Source organism: Gavia stellata, chromosome 1 (genome assembly GCF_030936135.1).
Source record: "Gavia stellata isolate bGavSte3 chromosome 1, bGavSte3.hap2, whole genome shotgun sequence".
Taxonomy (NCBI): domain Eukaryota; kingdom Metazoa; phylum Chordata; class Aves; order Gaviiformes; family Gaviidae; genus Gavia; species Gavia stellata.
Genome location: NC_082594.1, coordinates 91,695,504 through 91,715,341, shown reverse-complemented (window position 1 = coordinate 91,715,341; position 19,838 = coordinate 91,695,504). Strand labels below are relative to the sequence as shown.

The 19,838-nt window shown below is 36.7% G+C and overlaps 1 protein-coding gene across 2 annotated transcripts in view; it reads left to right on the top strand.

Moving 5' to 3' along the window:
• Window positions 1-19,838, top strand: part of DMD (dystrophin) — a 907,831-nt gene that overhangs the window by 589,361 nt on the left and 298,632 nt on the right. For both annotated transcript variants that reach the window (XM_059827200.1, XM_059827195.1), the window contains one exon: window positions 7,398-7,515. In XM_059827200.1, the coding sequence (XP_059683183.1) occupies window positions 7,398-7,515 (118 nt within the window). The remainder of the gene's footprint in view (window positions 1-7,397; window positions 7,516-19,838) is intronic.

Here is a 19,838-nt window from a genome sequence, read left to right as displayed (position 1 = left end):
AACCAGGCTTGTTACTTTGTAAAGTTCTCATCTTTCAGAATGACAATGAGATATGAATAAAGATAAGGATCCAAGTTACTAGATTTGGGCTAAAGTTACTCCAGAGTTATTCCAGCATTTCTTATCAGACGTGGTAAATAGAAAACCCCTTCCCTCCCCTCAACCCTACACACACACAGAGCTAAATAATATTAAGTAAGTTCACTGTTAGAAACAATTGATATAACAGCTTTTGTTTTCTTTTTCAAAAGCAAACCCAAACAAACCAGATGAAATCCTCTTTCTTCATTTTACCTTATTCTTGAGAAAAATATCTAGTGTCATAAGGTACTAAAGAAAAACTCATCTGGCAAATGATACTGTGCCAATCCATTTTATTCTTCTTAATTGTTATTCACTTACTATTACTGGAGAAAACTTCCAGTAAAAGTAATCAAAGATTTCCAGAGGCTCTAGCAGAAACTGAGGAAATAATTTTTTCAGAGCATAAAATTGATTCAGGCTAATCTTTTCCCTATAAAATAGGATAATTCGGGGAGCATCTTTAGTCAAGCTGTTAGCTTTCCTTCTCCACAAAAATATGTTATTTTTTTCTTAAATTTTAAAAAAGCATAGCTAAAAATACCGGCTTATTTTGCTTATATTCATAATATAATATTAAGTCTACTCAATACTGTTTTATGCAAGGTAAACATATCTTCTGTTTAAAAATGTGACAAGGTAAAGAACCTATAGCTTTGCTTTTGAAGTGCATCAGCAAGTACATTTTTCACTGGATCAGTCTCAGATAATAGTTAACTACCACCATCATCTGAAAAAAACAGTAAAGAAAAAACTAAAGCTGCAGCTTTGAGAAAGAGAACAGCTGTCCTCAGTTTTCTTGGTAATACGCATTTGCAAGTGCAGTAGAAAAATCCTTAATCTGAAAACCATCAGTTATATAGGAGAAATAAAATAGTAAATTTTGCAAATTCACATTCCACAAATGGTAGCTATGTGCCGAGAGACTTTGGTTCTGCTGACTAATATAGAAACTGGGGAAGCTCTGTAGCTCCTAACACTGGTTCCCGTCCATTACGTTACTTAGTGTGATTGCCTGAAAGGACATAAGATACCCTGGAATAGGTTTGCCTGCTTGTTTAGATGCTCATACTTCATTGCAAACAAAAATAGTATTGAACAGCCACATTGTGTGGCGGCAAAAGGCTGTTCACTTATACTCAGATTTAGCCATAATCCTGTTTCAGTCGAGTTCTTACAACTGATTTATCACCATGTTCTGCTAGTTGAATGGATCTCACTATAGCCAAACACCCAAATCTTTAAATGTTGTTCCACTTGTTACAGATACATCTTTAGATTTATTCCTTTTTTCCAGCAATGGCTATAATAGTGTTAATTCCTTTTTTCTGAGAATGATTCATTCACAAACTATGTTAAGCTGTAATCTTTTCCTAGTTATGTTCTAATATTACAGCTCAAATTAATTGGATATCCCTCTACAAGACATCTAGTGCATTGCATCCTTACACCTCTGCAGCCTATTTTCCTAGTCTGAAAATCTTTTCAGCTGCAGGCTGAACTTTTGTTTGCTTCCATCTTTTTATCTCTAAGGCTAGGGCACATCCTGCTTTGCTGGACCTGCTTCAAATCATATTACTTTTGTCTTGCAACCTGTATGTATGCCACCTTTCTCCTAGTGTTGGTACCCAATTTGGTGGTCTATGAGGATAGTAAAAAACATCTTAGTGGGCCTTGGCTGACTTTTAGCCTCTCAGAAAGTCTCATTCTTTTACCTTACTTGTGACTCAGATCCATGCTACTTGTACTTTCCCTTGCTGACTATCCCATTTGTGGATGAGTAGAAGGGTATCCGCCTCCTGCAGTTCTGGAGCAGTATAGTTGATTTCCCTGTGAACTCATATATTTAAGCTTTTTTTCTCTTCTACAGTTCAGTCACCTTTCCTTAGAGGCCTTGCAATACCTGCTCCCAAAGTCCTTTTCTATAGACAAATGGGGAGCAGGGAAGGAAGAGAGAGGGTGAGAGTTATCCCAGCTCCAGCCATCACCATCACCTTACATTGTTGGTCAAAGCATGGAGATTCAAATTAAGAACTCCCTATTCTACTTGGTTTAGTTAGTGTACGTCAACAACATGTTGCGCTTTTCACTGTCATAACTTCCTAGCATGAACCAGAATTCGTAAGTTGTAAAGAAACAGTCCTCAGACATTTACAATGCCACCAATATAATTTGTTGAGTGACTGTCATAAAAAGCATACAAGAAGTTCTACGATGCTTTTTCACGCATCTGGTGAAACACCTGATAAGCTGTCACGGGTGGCTTTCCTACAGCATCACTGATGGAGTTGATACATTCATTAAGACAGTGGTGAGAGCTACTTAGGCAGTTCTTGAGTGGGCCCTAAATGGGCATAAAAATATCTGCTTATGAAAACTTAAGCTACATAAATCACTCAGGCAAAATCAAATCATAGTGTCCAGTCTGTTAAAGTTTTGATTTCACTGACAGGTACCAATCAGCTAGCAACACTGCTAAATAGTAACTCTAGATCTTCTTATTTTCCTAAAATTATATGTGTTTTCGAGGGAAAACAAAGCAGCTAATAGTCAAAACAAAAGTTGTTTTAAGAAGAAAACTCCACTGCATTATATTACTTTCATTACTTCGTAATTTTATGTTTAAATGTAAGAGAGTATGTAAGTGATCATTTTGTCTCATATTCCCTTCCTGCTTAGTGACAAGAGAACAAATTCAAATTGTGCTTGGGAGGAATAACTTAACAAAGCCAATTTTATTATGCAGATGAATTGTAGGTGTAGCATATCTGCATTTTCTGAAATTGTTAACAAGATTTTTTTCTAAAGCTTTCTCTCTTTCTAGGTGTGTATATGACATATTATATTTAGAGAACCAACCAGCCTTAAGAAACTCAGTTGTTTTAAGTAAAAGTTGTCATGGCTATACATTTTGCTAAGGAAGTAATCGCTTCATTTTTTGTTTAAATTTAAGGTTTAAAGTCTAAAGTTTTTCAAAAGATGAGCAAATAATTTCCTCAACAACTGTTTAATGGAATTATTCTTTTTCTAAGAATATCATGGTGAGTTTGGAGGAGTGAACAGGTTCATAAGAAGAAAAATATATCTTCCTTCTCTCTTACATTCCCATATTAATCGTTCAGTTGTGCTCTGGTGGTCCACTGGTTCATTTCATTAAACAAGGTTGGGGGTGGGCCAAAACAAACCATCCCAAACAGTTGGGAAGTTTTAGTCTTCAGACATGGGTTGTTTATGACATGATGGTGCTTCCAGTTTGCTTTTAATATGGAAGGTCTTCTCTATGTCTCCTTGTTGGCCAAATATCATTTTTTGGATCACTCGCTGTTAGCGTTCTTACCTAGTAAAAAAAAAACCCATATAAAATAAATAGCAAACTATATTCAACTGGCAGCATGTAAATACACAGAAAAATTGTAAAGACATGGTAGTCATTACTACTACAGAGGAATCCTCAGTTAAACACTTAAAAGGAGTTGTGGGAGCTATTTTACCCAATAATATTTCATTTTTTGATGGCATTTGAACATCTTTGTTTTCAGAGACATTTTTAAACTTAAGATTGTAAAACGATTACGAAGTAGACCCAGAGCCTTTTCAAAGAAGCATGCAGACTGAAGCACAATCATATACAATGTTGCAGAACAGCAACCTTAACTGTCATCTATATATTTGAAGTTCAGCACTGGAAATGAAAAGTCCTGGCTTTGCTGTGGGAAAAGTTGCTTCTGATATTAAAGTGCAAACACCCATAATCAGCACTAGTAATTGATTAGTTGAATGTTTAAGACTTGGTACCATCCTGGAATTCAGATACTCCAGTTTAATAACGCTTGCCATAAAGACAGGAAGAAAGGAAAAAAGATTAGATAGATTTTAAAGATCCTATCTTTTATAAAAACTACTACACATGTGGCTAGAGTGACAGGTATGCAGGCTGTAGCATGCTGTACATTATAAAGCTAGAGAATATTTTAATTCTCAGTCTTAAACCTTGCAGCCCCACCAAGAATTTGTCACACTTCACCTGTTTCAGTTTTTCAGTTTACTTTTTAGCAATTTTTATACAAGTTATTTGAGTTGCTGACTTAAACAATTTGTTCCATATCTCAACCCCCATTTTGTGTAAAGAAATCATAAAAGTTAGGAACCTGAAAATTGGATTTTTCTTTTGAGCAGCTGCTGTCCACAAATGTGGAAAGATTCTTAAAAGTGAATAGCATCACTTACTAACAAACTGTGGGCAGGTTTGATGACTGAATCTCATCTTTCCATTACTGTGCTGTCACAAAGCATTATTATGTTGGCACTCATAGATATAGGGAAGAAAAAGAAAAGCTCTTTTGGGGTTTAAAGATGTATATGTACAACCATGGATGTCAATGGTCCTTCTTCATTGTTAACCTACTCATGTGGAATTACATTTATTATTAAACACAAATTTCTTGATTAAAATGTGGTCTATAATGTTTTGCAGAATAAATTATTGTACTTTTACAGAGCACTAGGTAAATAAGAGTAAAGGGAAATTATATGCACAAGAAGACAACCATTTATTTAAAAAAACCTCCACCCTTTTAACGTAGCTGACTCCCTAAGTCTTTGTATATGTGCTTTTGGTGACCTGATAAGGACTAGATAGATTCCTGTTTAATATATTTTGAAAATCCTTTCATAATAACTTTTATTTCTGTATTACCCATTTTTAATAGCACTTCTGTTTCAGCGTGCTGACATTCCAAATCAGAGGCATCTGGTCTGTTGCATCTGCTGTGCCTCCACCAGGGTGCTGCTATTAACGAGTTTTTCTTCCCATGGCTGTTGTAACAAAATCTTCTAATAGTTTCCACTTAGTTTTCTGTTGAGGATCCAGTTTTATGATATCAAATATTTGGCTGAATTTGTAAAAGTTTTAAAAAGTATCTCCATATACAAATTGCTTCTGATTTTGGTTCAGGAATTGCAGATGGGTCTTGTGGGTAAATCATTCTGTAAGCACTTAGGCATACATCCGCTCCATTCTCTCCTTTTGGTGCTGAGCAAATTACCGAGCTTACAGAGCAGTCCTTACCTATTGCTTTGTTTCTTACTAGATTTCATATAGCAGAAGCAGAAGCTTTCTTCTGTGGTACAAACATAGCATGTAATGTCTGGTTGGAGACTCAGGCTGGATCAGATAAATAATTCTCCTATTCAGTATATTGAATATAAAAATTATATTTAGGAGACTTTAGGGAACAGTTTAGAGTCCCTGTTGGCATAAGACCTTAGAATCATTTAATTTGCTTTTCCTCTTCTAGGTAGGGGAAGGAAAGAGAAAGGGAAATATTACTTTGAAGGCCACACAATTATCTGAGCACGTTGTACGTCTTTTAATGTCCTTTCTGCACAGTCCATTTTTGCAATATGTATAATGCAGATGTTGTTAGGCTGCAGTGGGACTGCTTTTTCTATTGTAAAATTCATGTCACTCATTAACTTGTCTTCCTAGAAAATGGAGTTTTGAAGGCATATAGATATTGAGAGGTAGTAACTGCATCAGTAGATTTTATTTCTTTTTCTTGAGTACTTTCACTAAGGAGAGACTTCTAATGAGAAATTTGTTCTTCACTTAATTATGCAAGCTGCTGCTTTAACTGCGTGTCTCTGTATGCAATCTAATCAGTATACAAGTGAAAAAATACCATCCAAACTTTGGGTATGATTTTAGAAAGCCAGTTATAATAGATTTTCAAAGAAAATCTTCTGATACAGAAGTTAAAGGCAAGAATTTCACATGGTGTAGCTAGATGTGTATCTTGAAAATTGCCTTTTTTTCTGAAGAGTTTGTAACTGAACAAAAATGAAACTGTGGAGCTTTTAGCTTGCTTTGGATGATACATGCTGTAGTTACTGGAATGAATAGTCTTGTGCTCTTTTGTTAATCTTATTGTACAGAAAATGATAGTCGGCCTTTACTTGTCACCTTCAACTAGGTGAAATTATGTAACTCTAATCTCAGGTTGGAGGGCCAAATTTACGATCAGACTCTGCAGGTTTTTTCCATCCAGTATAGTCAGTGAGTAACAGCTTGTTAAAGTACGATTATTTAGAATAAAAGCATTTTAAGGGGGGGAAGACTTTTAAGACAATAAAATACTCAAGACACATAGTCAACAGCCAGGTGAGCATGCTAACAGATTATCTAACCACTGTCCACACAAAAAGCCTCAAAAATAAAAATCCTCCACTGACCTTTGTTGTCAGCTGGATAGCTGAGATACTGTACCTACTAGATATCTGACAGCATATTGTTCTATTCTGGTGACTCAAAATTGTGGGCAGAAAAAAGTAATTTGTTCATAATTTGGTAACAAATATTGCTTCTTCCAACTCCTAAGACTGGGAAATCTAACAAGCATCTTTTCTGGAAGCTACACAATAGGGACTTGAAGTTGCTAGATTTGGTCAATGTCTTTTAAATACATGCTTGGATGCTTCTTATTTGGGAAACCATTGAACTGATGCCTTGTTTGGTCTTCCTTAATCCTTCAAAATAAGTTAAACTAATATATGCATAAATCTTATATGCCTTACTTTCCTTGCGTTCTCATTTTCATTATATCTAAAGCTATTGTGTTTTAGTTTTTATTGCCCCCTAAAGATCACAAGTCATTAGTTTGAAGCCCATCTTTTTTCCCGTGAAAAACTCTAGATACACTATTTACTTTCTAGTCAGATTGCCTGGGCTTTATGTATCTGCTTGACTAACATAAATTATTATGATTGTTAATTACTTTTCTGCTAGGTAAGGTGTCAGGACAGGAAAAGCAACATTAACAGTTTTACATTGGCTTTAAGCCAATAGGTAGTAATTAAACAGTCTTAAAATATTAAGAAACAAACATTATTAATTAGACTTCATGAATTACTAGGAAATTTCTGCCTAATCTGGTAAGAATGTAAACCCCTATTTTTTTTTTTAAATACATTGTAAAATCTAAGAGAATATAGAATAATAGTATCCTTCTGTAGCTTTATAGAGGAAAATAGCTTACACTTGCATAATTTGATGGGTTAAAAAATGAAGAATGGTTGTCATTTTGTATCAAGTTTTATAGGTTCTTTAAAAATTATTATTACAAGTTATACTGGGTATTCTTTGTTAAGAATAACAATATTTGTAAGGTCTAGATCAAATTCTTTGTATTATTTGAAACAGCAAAGAATCTTTCTGCTTTAAATCAAGCTGGCACCAAAAAAAAGTCCCTATACATGGTCTTCTCAACAGCTCTACATGCTTTTTTCTTTGTTTTATTTTTGTATTTGTGTGCAACTAGGCAATACTACAGGATCTGGAGCAAAGACGTCCCCAACTGGATGAACTAATAACTGCAGCACAAAATCTAAAAAACAAGACGAGCAATCAAGAGGCCAGAACAATAATTACTGACCGCAGTAAGTGGTGATTCTGTTATCGTATGATGTTTCAGCAAATGTGGAAAATGTTGTAATACCTGATAAGCATGGCATTTTTCAGACACTTTATGCCTTTGCCATGAGAAGGAGAGTTCCATCAGGAGACAGTTCTCATACAGATTTTCCAAATTGCATATAGAAGAAATATAAGTGAAAGTCAGTGATCATACATTTCAAATTTTTCACCTTAATTTCATATTGCTTGTCTTTATACTGGAAGAACATTGTAGAAAATATAGAAAATGTGATCTCTACAGATAGAGAAATAAATTTATTCTTAAACAAGGAGGAAAAAGAAAGAATTCACAGAGTATAGCCATAGGCTTGTAAGAAGCTTTCAATTGCATCCCCTGTAGTACAGCTGCAGCCTCTTCTTTCATCTCCCCTCAGTTGACGCACGAGTCGTCTGATGCTCAGTATTAGTTCTTCAGTTCTGGTTTCCCTTTCCAGAATTAACCAAGTAGTTGTGTCTAAGGTGGAAAAAATAGTAGATTAAGTTTTAGAAGAAGTCTATAGAAGACGTAGTCTTGTCACCCTTGGATGCTTGCACGTCCTTACGCCCTTCACTATAGGATGAAACACGCTTTCAAGGTCATGCTCTAAAAGCAGCCCTCTGTGGTGCACTGTTATATATCTTCAGTTATTATTTTGAGTTCTCAGGACTAAAAACTACAAAAAATTAATTTTTTATGGTCCTAGAGAACCCCTGTGGAGCTTAGAGAAGACCCAGGCCAAATGCTTTGCATATGGACACAGCCAATTCACTTTAGGTGGATGCAAACTGTTATATACATCTTGGCATTGAGACCAGGGATTGCTCCCTGAAACTGATGACTGTGAAGGTGTATGCATAGGCTAAACTTCTCTACCCCCATAATTAAAAAAATATATATATACACATTACCTCTTTCTTTTTATTTCATCAAGTAAATACTTTCCATAATATGTCAAAATCATATTGCGTGTTTGGACTGCATTGTTGTTAGTAGCAGATACGGATACTATTTAGACTACATCCTATGTGAAATAACATTGTTTAACTGCTGTTCTCTTCCTGGCCTTGAAACATATTACTGAGAGAGAGAGAAGCTAGTTTTGTTTTATTTGAAGTTTGAGAAGAAATGGATAGCACTTACATATTACATAAGAACGTGTTCCTGTTTGACATGCAAATTAATTTTAGAATTACATACTCAGTTGAATTCAGATGAAGTGTGTACATATACCTTAACTTTGTAGCACTTATTCAAAGCCAACATCTGTAGTACTCCCATCAGTATTTTCTAGTATGTTTTAATTTTTAATTCTGAGACAAGTCTTCTGAAGATAAGAATTATAGACTTCACAAGAAATGCAAGCATAATTCCTATATGCCCTCATGTGAATTGTATGCATGAAAAAATTTTGTTCTGTTGGAAAACTGCACTTCACTTTAAGTGAAATTGCCTTTTAAGATAAACTAAATGCTTCTTTCTCATACAGCAAAACAAGAAAAGCAAGCTATCAGACTGTAAATCATGAATGAGTATGTGGTAACCCAACTATATTACAGCTTACATCTGTACCTAAGCAGTGTGGTGAATATATTTTTACATGATGATTTCTTAGTTTTTATCTATAACAATTCCCAAAATGATTAGTTGGTTTTGAACTTAGAGTATACAAAACTCATTTTTGCTGTGATTTAGCGATTAATTTTCTATGCTGAAACTGTCAATATCCTTGACTCCAAAAGTGCAACTTATGATGCAGTAGATACAAGTCATGTCACTGCATATTCTTTCAAGTTCACCTTGCTGTAGTATAGCATCTTCTAACATATCCTGTTGTTGCTAATGAAATAATTTTAAAGTAAACAAAACTTTTTCTGTCAGAAATATACAGGGTCTGTGTTTCTGCAATGGAGGGGGGTAAAGTATGATCACGGTCATTTTTGATCCAGTATTCTGAGGCAGCAAACTAGATTCATGAAGATTTATTCATGCTTAGTTAGTTTACATTTGTGCAATTGTAGGTAGTACTAAACACTATTCAGGTGGTATTTATTACTTTTGAATTTTAAGGTGATCATGATATTTCCAGGGGGAAAAAAATGCTAGGACTTCACAATGTAACGCATAAGGTTTTTCCAAGTAAATGCCAAATGTGGTATACTGTCACCTGAAGTACTTCTTTAAAAGAACAATAGTAATTTTTATATTTTTAATTGCATGACTTTTTTTCCTCTGTATGTTGTATGAAGAAGATGGAGATTGCTCTGTTTGGTTTGAAGTAGGCCTGCTAAATACCTGTATAGACAGGATCCACTTGTTCTTGCTGCAGCTACTGTGGGGGTAGTTCACCCCTCCCACCCCCTCACAGTGCTATGCTGTCCTGAGTATAGGAAGACTCTTCTTATCCCCAGCACAGCTGGGGTGCTCTCTAACTGTGAGCTGTCTTAACACAGCTCCTCTGAAGCCTGCTGTGCTATACAGTGCTCCCACCTAGTGCAGTTGTTTTGCCTTGCAGTCCTGCACATACTGAGCCCAACCTAGTGCACCCAGGGTATTGTCCACAAGTCCATCCCCGGGAATCTTGCTCGCAGCCAGAGCTGAACCCTGAACCAGAGAACCTGCTCCAGTTGCTATGGCCTGCATGTTTCCCACAGCCCTAGAGATGATCTTACAGGTCTTTTCCAACCTTAGTGATTCTGTGATTCTGTGACCTTGTACCAGCATCCTGCTGCAAGTCCTCCCTGACTGCCTCACCTGCAGACTGTTTCCCATTTCCTGTGGTTTTTTCCCTCTTCCTGAATGCAAACAGGTTACCTTGGTTATATCTTAGCAGTTATGAGTGCTGATTCAAATCTATCCTGTTTCATGACCTGAGCATCAGCACTGTGCCATTCATGCTCTTCCACAGCAGTTGCGTACCACTCACACATGCAGTCTTCTGTAATGTCACGCTATCAGGTGCCAAGTGCACTGGATCCCATCATGAAGGAAAGGAAGTGCAGGGCTGTGTTGCACTGGTCTGTCACGTACGACCTGACAGACTCAACTCTATCATCTCCTGCATTTCTCTTCCCGGGCTGAAGCACAGGGTGTCACACTTTGAGAAGTAAAAAGCCGAGAAGATGAGCTAATTTGTATGAATATGTTGTTCATTGCCTTTTGCTATCAAAGTGCTAGTAAAAAAATGCAACACAATCATCTGACCAATATCACTGAACAAGTATATTATAAATAATAAATAAGACTCATAGCTACTCTACAAGATAGCTGCATTCTTGGTCACAGGATGGGTCAGCGTGCCTTCAACTGGAATTAAAACCCTGAAGGTTCTGGCTTCTGTGTTAGCTAACGTTGGTAACTCTTAAGTCATTTTGCTTGCAGAAATATGTATATTATACTCATTAAAGTCTAACTTTGAACTGTATTTAGAAGCCATTATTGCCTTTGAAAGTATTTATAAAAACAAACAAGGTAAACATTTTATACAAAATCAAGCAAATCAAAAGGCATTTATTAGAGGATCCCTATGAAGAACTGCAAAACAGTCAATGATCATGAGATTATTTTTCAACAGAATTGTCATAGTATTGCATAGGTTTAGTCTTTCTTTAGGAAATAAAAAGATAAGCTCATACAATTCAATTATTTCCTTTGAACTTTTTTCCCCACCCTGACTTCATTATCTCTATGGAATTGCAGGAGTTACACTACGTAAAAAGTACTTGATTCTGTAAAGAAAAGCTTGTGTTATGTTTACATAATGTTATACTCAAATCTCTGTTTATTCTTTGTAAATCATAGTTTGTTTACGACTTATACATTAAAGAATATGTAAGAATAATAGTTACTTTAGTCTTAAGGAAAAGTTGGGGGAAAAAGCAAGATACCTCTCTGCTCTTTTAATGCCCTCAATAAACCATTCTATTCTAATAGAACCATACGCTGTACAATAACGTTTCTCTCTACATAATGCATCACAGTTCCAAAACACTTTGCTTTACTGCTGATGAAAATGTTTCTTTGAATTGAATGAGTTTATAAGCTACTTTGAATATAGTAAAGTAATTAAACTTTGAAAATTCCTTTTATTTTCCATCAGTTCCTATGTATAGAATACATAAAACCGTTAACAAGTCAATATAAAAATATACTGAGAGATAATAAAAACAAATTTACAGTCTTAGAATCAGAAATACCAAAGTAATTACAAAGGCTATGTTAGATCTTGCTAGATCATGGAGATGTAAGAAACTTTAAATAGCAGGCCTTCCTACTGCTGTGTTCACACACATGCAAAAGATAACAGTGAATAACCTTTCTGCAGTTTTACTTTGCTAGTAATTTACATCCCAATCTTGTAACGTGGTTTCTGGCTGTGTAAGCGATAAAGGAGGTATGAAAATGTATATTTATAGAACTCTGTGAAGAAATAATCTCTTACTGACCAAAGAATCTCCCTTTCAAGATTATAAGAAGCCAAAGTAACACACATCTTTCTTCAGCAATTGTGTGAAATGTAGTGAACTCTCAAAATATCACTTAAGAGGTTAATTATGTTCTATTACATTAAATACATAAATAATAGCAATAAATGCAAGCATTTAAATGAAGACTATTTTGATCAAGAATTACACATTGGGACCAAATGATTCCTTTTGAAATTTTTTTTGGCAGTTTTTAAAACCAAGCCCACAAATGTATGAATAATTTATAGAGGATGTCTTCAAAAGAGTTATTTTGGTTTTGTGGTTTGTTTTTTTGTTTGTTTGGGGTTTTTTTTGAAAAATGAAAAGCTGTATGTTATAATTGGTTGTTAGGAGAGCTGCGCTTGAACTAATCTGAAAAGAGTCTGAGTGTCTCTGTGCCACTCCATAAAAATGCCTTTACTGAATATTTTGCTGAATTTGACAGTTTTATGGAAAAATCATCAACTTGTCATCACTTTCAAAACAAAATGTATGGAAACTCCACAGTGAATTACAGCTGTACTGTTGTTCTCAACATCTTAATAAAATAGTCGTCTCCCTTGTACTGCCATCCATGTGGTTTTCTCTTAGAGCTATTGAATACAAATAAAGAGTTTACCACTTGAAAAAACAAGTAAATTCAATCTGGAATTTGTCATCCAGTAGTAAAACTCCTAGTTACCAAGACTGTAAAAGAAAAGTGTAAGTTATTTTGTTGATATTTTTAAGCTGAATTATTGAATAAACCCCAGTATTCTATTCTCTGGATTCCACATATTTCAAGAACTGCTCAAGAACCTGAGTAATAGCTTTCCTATGTCATAAAGATGCAAATATTATTAATCATCCTGATGTACTACTTTACAGCTGAAACCTTGTTTTTCCTATGAGAACTTTATGGCATGGAAATGAAGGAAGCGAGAAACCATTTGTTGTTAAAAAACATCAATAACAAGATAAAGCGTTGCTGAGAAGAGTACCTTATTTGAAACCACTTCTTTGGTGCAGATTTGCTGCTACAGGATTTGTAAGAAAGTTGTGGGACATTTTAAGAAGGAGTAAGCAGTTATTTCGGAAGACTGGGGGGAGTTGCCCTTTAAGAATGGGATATAACATGCCCCAGAAATGTCTGAGTGATCAGGGAATTACAGTTATATATAATTTCTCAGGCTATGTATACTAGAAGCATATGGTTCAGTGGACAAAGGGCAAGATCTAAACTGTCTACTTCAGGTGCTGTAGTGGTCCCAAAAAGGATGTGAGACTACAAGGGGACCTTCCTCCATTTCTGGTTATATTCTTGAGTAAAAGTGGCATGGCTTTTTTGATAGCCCCAGAGCTGCTAAGTGTATTAGGTGATATCAGAGCTGGTGGCTGTGTTAGCCTTGCTCAGAGCTCACTTACCTTGTCAAGCCTGTGAAGAGAGTTAGATAATTATTAAACTTTGTGTTGCGTGGTAATTCAGATGGAACATAGCTGGCTAGTTCTAGACCAGGTACTTCTAAATAGATAGGAACATTCTCCCAAGTTTTATGTTCCTAGAAATCGGTCTGTGTTGGAGAACAGGCACCCTGAATTGCTGTGTTGGATAGAGGCACTTAATTTTGCCCAAAGCATAAGTGTTAGTAAAATTTTGTCATCTATCTTCCAAAAAAGCTAGGAGAGCAGAATTGTTGACCAAATGTCTCATCAGGAAAATATGTCCACAAAGTGAGTTAAATTTAATATTCTGCAATTTAGTTTGCTGTTCTTGTTTGGAGACTGAGGTGATAAATGTGATTTTAGTAAAAGGGCCAAAGCACATAAAACTTCAGACCCCCCAACCTTCAACCTACCCAGTCACCGATTAGATGAAAATAACTGTTGCCCAGAACCATGAGCAGGCACAAAATGACAGAGTGTCTTGTTTACAGGATGTCAGAAGGCAATTCCTTTCCCCAAGTACTGTTGTCTGCTCTCCTACTAAGATAAGTCCTATTAATAGTGTTGTTAGGGGCATCTTTTCCTTCTTTTATGCTCAAGGGGAGTAATATTTTAACAGACTGGTTTTATGTAACTACCTGCCTTTGTTCTTAATGTCTTTGTGAAAATCTTTAACATTCATAGAAATCTGCATGCATATATCACTTTGAAGGAGCTTTCTTTTTTTAGGTTAACGAGATCAGTGTCTCAGTAGCTTCAGAAAGAAGCAAATTTACTTGCAAAAGTGTTATAAGCAAAATGTAAAGGGAAGGTAAGGAACTGCCACACAGGATGAGATTGCAGGTCCTACTAATTTACTCTGTTGTCTCAGAAATTGTTAGTATCATGTCCTTCTGAAGAATATTTAAGAATTCAATAGTATGCAGATATGAAGTAAATTGAGAGTACTTCTCCGGATACAAAGTCTTTCTTTCATATCTTAAACAATCAGAGAAGTGTTAACATAATTTTTTGAAACATTTAACTGACTAAAACTGTCAAGAATTTGTAGTTCTTCAGGAAAGCAAGCATTGAGTTATTTTACAGTTTTCAACATATTTAACAGTTTCTAATGTGAGACTTCCTACTTACAGTGTTACAGCAAAAAATCTGGTTTTAATTACATTGGATTTCAAAATTTAATTCAGTCTCATTTTACAAATGTTAATTAACATATGTATAAAATACTTTAAAATCTGAAAATAATGAATGCTGAAGAGGTTTGACTTTTATCTTGTCAGTGGTAGAAGAATGTTCCATTGACTTGTGTTGTGGCCAAATAATCAGAATGGAATATTTTTTCTCTTTGAGCAATACTGGAAAGACTCAGTCAATTTTCTATGCTAAAAGGAGTAGTGTTAATAATTTGCCATTAAAAATATTTATACCACTTATACCATACTTGTGGCCCATCTCCATTGCAAGTAAATGTCCAAAACGATCAAGCTCTGAAAGTGAAAGAGGGGAAGCAACTGCCTATTATTAATAACTGTATTAACATTCTACACTTTAAGAATTATTTTTCAAAGTTAAAGACTCTTTTTATAAGCAATTTAAATTCCCTTTCTACTGATGAAATTTCATTGCTGTGTTTATACAAGGTCCACCTGGACAATCAATAAAGTTACTTTCTAACCTTAAAATCTGTGAGTGTGTAGTTGCTCAAGATCATGGAAAATTATTTTCTTTTTCTTTTTAAATAGGGCTTTTCTATTTCTTGCTGAATGCTAGTACTACTCCGTATGGTTGAAGTCTGAAAGTCTCAAAAGTATTGCATCATATAGTTTGGATATATTCCCTTTTTTCTTTAAGGGAATTAGAAAGCTCCATTTTTAACAAAAGCATCCCGTTTACCCAAAAAAACTCATTAACTTCTTTCTTTTCACTGTCTTTATATAGAGTTTTAATATTTTAATTAACCATTTTAATTAATTTAATTTTAATGTAACTTTTAAATGTTGAAGTTGAGTCAGTTTATACAAGCATCAAAAAATCACTTGTTTTTTAATATTAAATTGCCTGGATTTTAGCGATCTTTTTCTTTTTATTGTTTAGTGGGATTACTTATTTGGGTTTACTTTTTGCAGTTCTCTCTGTGAATGTTGACATTGCAATGCTGACCGTCTTTATTACTTGACTTGATGTTATCACATACCTGAATATCTTCTGTCAGAATAGATGGCAGCAATTGATTAGAAAGTAATTTGGATTTTGCATTTGTTTTTAGATTTGGGTACTATGACAGAATTTAATGAACAGCTAAGACTTTTGGGAATCATGAGATTTTCATAGATGTTTTATCTGGTGGCAAACCCCGAAGTATAGAAGATGACAGGAACTGTGCTGTTGCACATGTGCTGCCATCTGTATCAAAACCATTTCATCAGTTTTTCACTGTTACACATACTTGTTGCATCTACATGTTTATACTTGGTTCTTTATATTTTACAGGTGATTTTAATAATTTAGAAAAACACTGAAAACCTAACCTTTCATATTTACAAACTTGAAAACTGTTTAAAAGATGCAATGCAGCATTATGAAAAGACACTTGAGCTACCTCTGAGACTTGCTTGGGATGGCAAGGGCAGAGCCCTCCACTAGCACGTGGAGACCTCAGGACACAACCTCAGGGGGCATATGAGCGTCCTGATGCGGGGCTGTACAAGAGCAATGCTGTAGGTCTTGACACAATGACGTGCTGTGGAGGTACACTGGTAAAAGCAAGGAACATATCCTCTAGCAGAAATCTTTATATTTGTCAGGGACCAAGACCTATTTGTTAGATAACATTGCATGTCATTCCAATCTATACACAAGAATTGGTGTGCACCTGACTCTCTCCCCAGCACGGACTCTAGACAGGGCTGGGGCGGGTCTGGTGAATTACTGATTCAGATATTGAGAAACAAAGGAGACATAAACAACAGAAGAGCTAAGGAAACACCTTTCCTCCCTTTCCCCAGGCTCAGCTTCAGTCCAACACTTCTCCCTCCCACCTTCCTGGTCTCAACATGTAGCGTTTGCTACACGTTGCACTCTGTCCCCAGCCAGTCCCTTTGGCACAGTGGCAGGTGGCACAGGAGGCAGGGATCAGCACGCCATGGTTTCTGTCTCCGCTGCTGGCTTCTTACTCAGCTGCAGTCCCTCACAGGTCCCTTCGCAGACGTGGTGTGAGTGCCACCTTCCAAGTGTGCGCCTCCAGCCGCATCCCCAACACTATCCCCTTCCACCTGTCTCCTCCATTTTGTTTCTCCAAACGCCTCTCTTCAGGCTCACCTCTCTCCTTTTGTGTTTCCTTACTGGCCTTCCGCTGTGCCTCCTGCCCCTGCCTGCTGCCACCTTGTCTGCAACAGGTTTGGGCAGAGGCGCCACTGGCTCCTCTCTTTGGGGGGAGCTCTGGTGGGTGCCAGCTGTCCCTGCAGGCCTTGGAGCCGGCTGGAATCGGCTGTGGCCGGCACAGGGTGGCTCACGGCCTCCTCCCGCCTGGGTGCCCTGCAGGCCCCGGCTGGCCCCACTGCCCCACGGAGGCAGCCAAGGCTGTGCTGCTGGTGCTGCCTGAGCTGGGGCAGGGGGTCAGGCAGCTGCCAGGCTCCCAGGCAGCGTGCAGCACAAGCAGAGCTCATGGGATGTTTCCTGAAAATCACTTGGACTCTTAGAAGTGCATTTTCATCTTCCTTCCTGTACTTCTTCCATTTACTGTTCTCCTCTCTCTGTCCCCATTGTGGAAAATGCTTTTTTTATATAATCAGTTTAACTCATTTCTGTGTTGCTTCTTCCCTTGTTGTTCTGTTTGCACCATGTCATTGCACTCATCTTTCACTGTGGCTATGCCCTCCTGCTTACCTCCTCTTTCTAGTACCTGGCTTGTAAAAATTGCTGTCATAGTTCACACCAGGCCTCTGTCTGTAGCGTAGGTAATGCAGGAAAACTGTATCAGATTTAGAGATGGTTGCGCAGACCTATTCAGAAGTGTTGGTGGTTTTATGGCTTTGTACAGGAAGTGCACCATTACTTTTCTGGGTTTAATGCACGAGATCTGGGGGAAAAAAAGCCAAATAATAGCATCTATTTTTACATGTTAACTTCTTCTCTTAGAGTTGATCTTATCAGCTTCTCAGATACCATTTGAGATATCGATGAATTCTGAAGGTTAATAAACCCACAGCAGCTTGCAGCAGTAGAAACAGAGCAAATCTGTGCCTCTGCCTGGCTGCTTTCTGCTCGGAAACACTGCCCGTGCTTCCAGTGCTGCATGTCGGAAACATCTCAGAGAGGACTGAGAGGGATGCTGCCATCAACAATGAAGGTGCTGTTCTCTGATAGCTACCCATAGGGTGACTTTTGTTAGAGAGAAGTCACAAATTGCTTTGAAAGTAATGGAAATGCTGACCACCTTCCCTGGACACTAAATAAGGGAATGAGTAACCATGTTTTCATTTAGCTGGAACAGGACCTGGCACCCAAATGCTAATATAAACACTTGGACTAGGGATTAATTTAGCTGCATCTGTAATTTTAATCAGTGAAAGAAGAGGCAAGATAAAGATAACAAAAAAGGATAACAAAAAATTCCAGGATATCAAGAGAAACCCTCATATGCACAACGGAAAGTAGAGGATACTTGCAAAGGCTAAGGCAGCCTACTGGTAAGGTGGGCTACCACAACAAAGAAAGCAGCATTTTTTATTCCTTCCTTGTAAATATATGATTGCGTCTGAGGGATACTTGCCATTCTTCATTTTTCTTCCTAGTGCAAGCCCCCTACCAAACACTAAGCACTGACTTACTTCTTATGCCTAAGGTCAGTTGTGTGATAGCATATTGTTTGGGGTTTTTTTGCCTTTAGGGATCAATGAAAATATAGTAAGAGCAAACTTCTTGTATCATTAGAGGTGAGGATGACCTTGATTTAATTTCCAGATCTGCTAGAGACTTTCTTTGTAATTCCAGAAAAGTCATTTAATTTCACATGTCCGGTTCTTTACCTAGATAAGGTGGGACAATGCATCATATCTCCCAGCTTTTGTCTGTCGTATGTGTTTAGAAGACTAGGGGTTTTGACCTGTTTTGTTTAAATGTGACAAAGCTAAGTCTTTGCTGGTTTGGCCAGTGTTTCAAGGTAGTACTATGTTAGAAAAGTAGCTTGCACAGAACATTGTAAATTTGACTAGAAGCAGAGATCTAAACAGTAAAAAAAATCCATTTTCTTTTATTTTTATCCATGATGATACAAAGAGAAGAGCTGTGCGAGCTGTGTTGCAACAAATTAGTCCAAATGAAAATAAATGGAAATAACAAAAAAGGAATTGTTCAGAAATGGAGTTTTCAAAAGGTGATCAAATTACTCATCCACTAACATTTCATCCAGAGTTTGATGGGCAACATTTAATGTCCACAGTTATTTAAAAAACTATGTAAGAACAGTATATTTTCATTTATGCCAGACCATAATTTTCTGTAGTAATTACAGAGCAAACAGGAAACAAAGGTCCTGCTCTGCAGAGATTACAAGTTAAATTTAGATGCCACATAATCAGTGATATCAGGCAAATGCAGATTTTGGTGTACATTGTGTCCCATCTCTTTTTCTAAAATGAATGCAATACACAAAGAGCAAATATTGGAACCTGCAGTAGTTCTCAGACAATCTAGTTAAGCACCCTGGAGTACATTCCGCCTATGGATTTTACTTTGGCTATCCTCAATATAAATTTATCATGGGTTTAGTTTTGCTTGAGTTGGGAATAACCAATAACAAAGAGTGTTTTGCAGAGCCCCAAAGCTCCTTTGTGAGTCCAGCCTGAGTAAATACCGGCTTAGCCTGTGTGACAGAGGTCCTAAGACTTTTGTGGGTGGTTGCACCAGCTGGTAGTTTCATTTTGTTATGTATACCAAATCATAGTTATGATGATTTATGAAATACTGTAGATAATTCAGAGAATTTAATTTTATTACTGTTTTCACAACTATAAACATATGAAAATGGTAGCTCTGAGGCTTTTCAATCTGTGTTTAGTGGGTAGCAATGTTCACAGGATTGTGTCAGCCTTTATTGTGCCAAAAAGGGAGGGAAGGGGAAATAGCACAAAAATTCTGGAGATTAGCTGCTGATATTGCATCTTGCTTGTCAGCAGGCCTATTGCATGATAGGTGAGACAGTGACCCATCAGAGAGTGATCTGGACAATCCCTAGCTGAGTAACAGCAAAGGACATTAGATGTTGAACAGTCTGATATATGGTGAGAAAGTGGTGGCATCTGGGCATAGTGGAACTTAGAACCTGAATCAGAATATTTAGAAAAGGTTTTATTTCATTATATTTTAATTGGATGGGAATATGCATACAGTAGAGGAAATGCCTATGACATGGAAGTTTTTC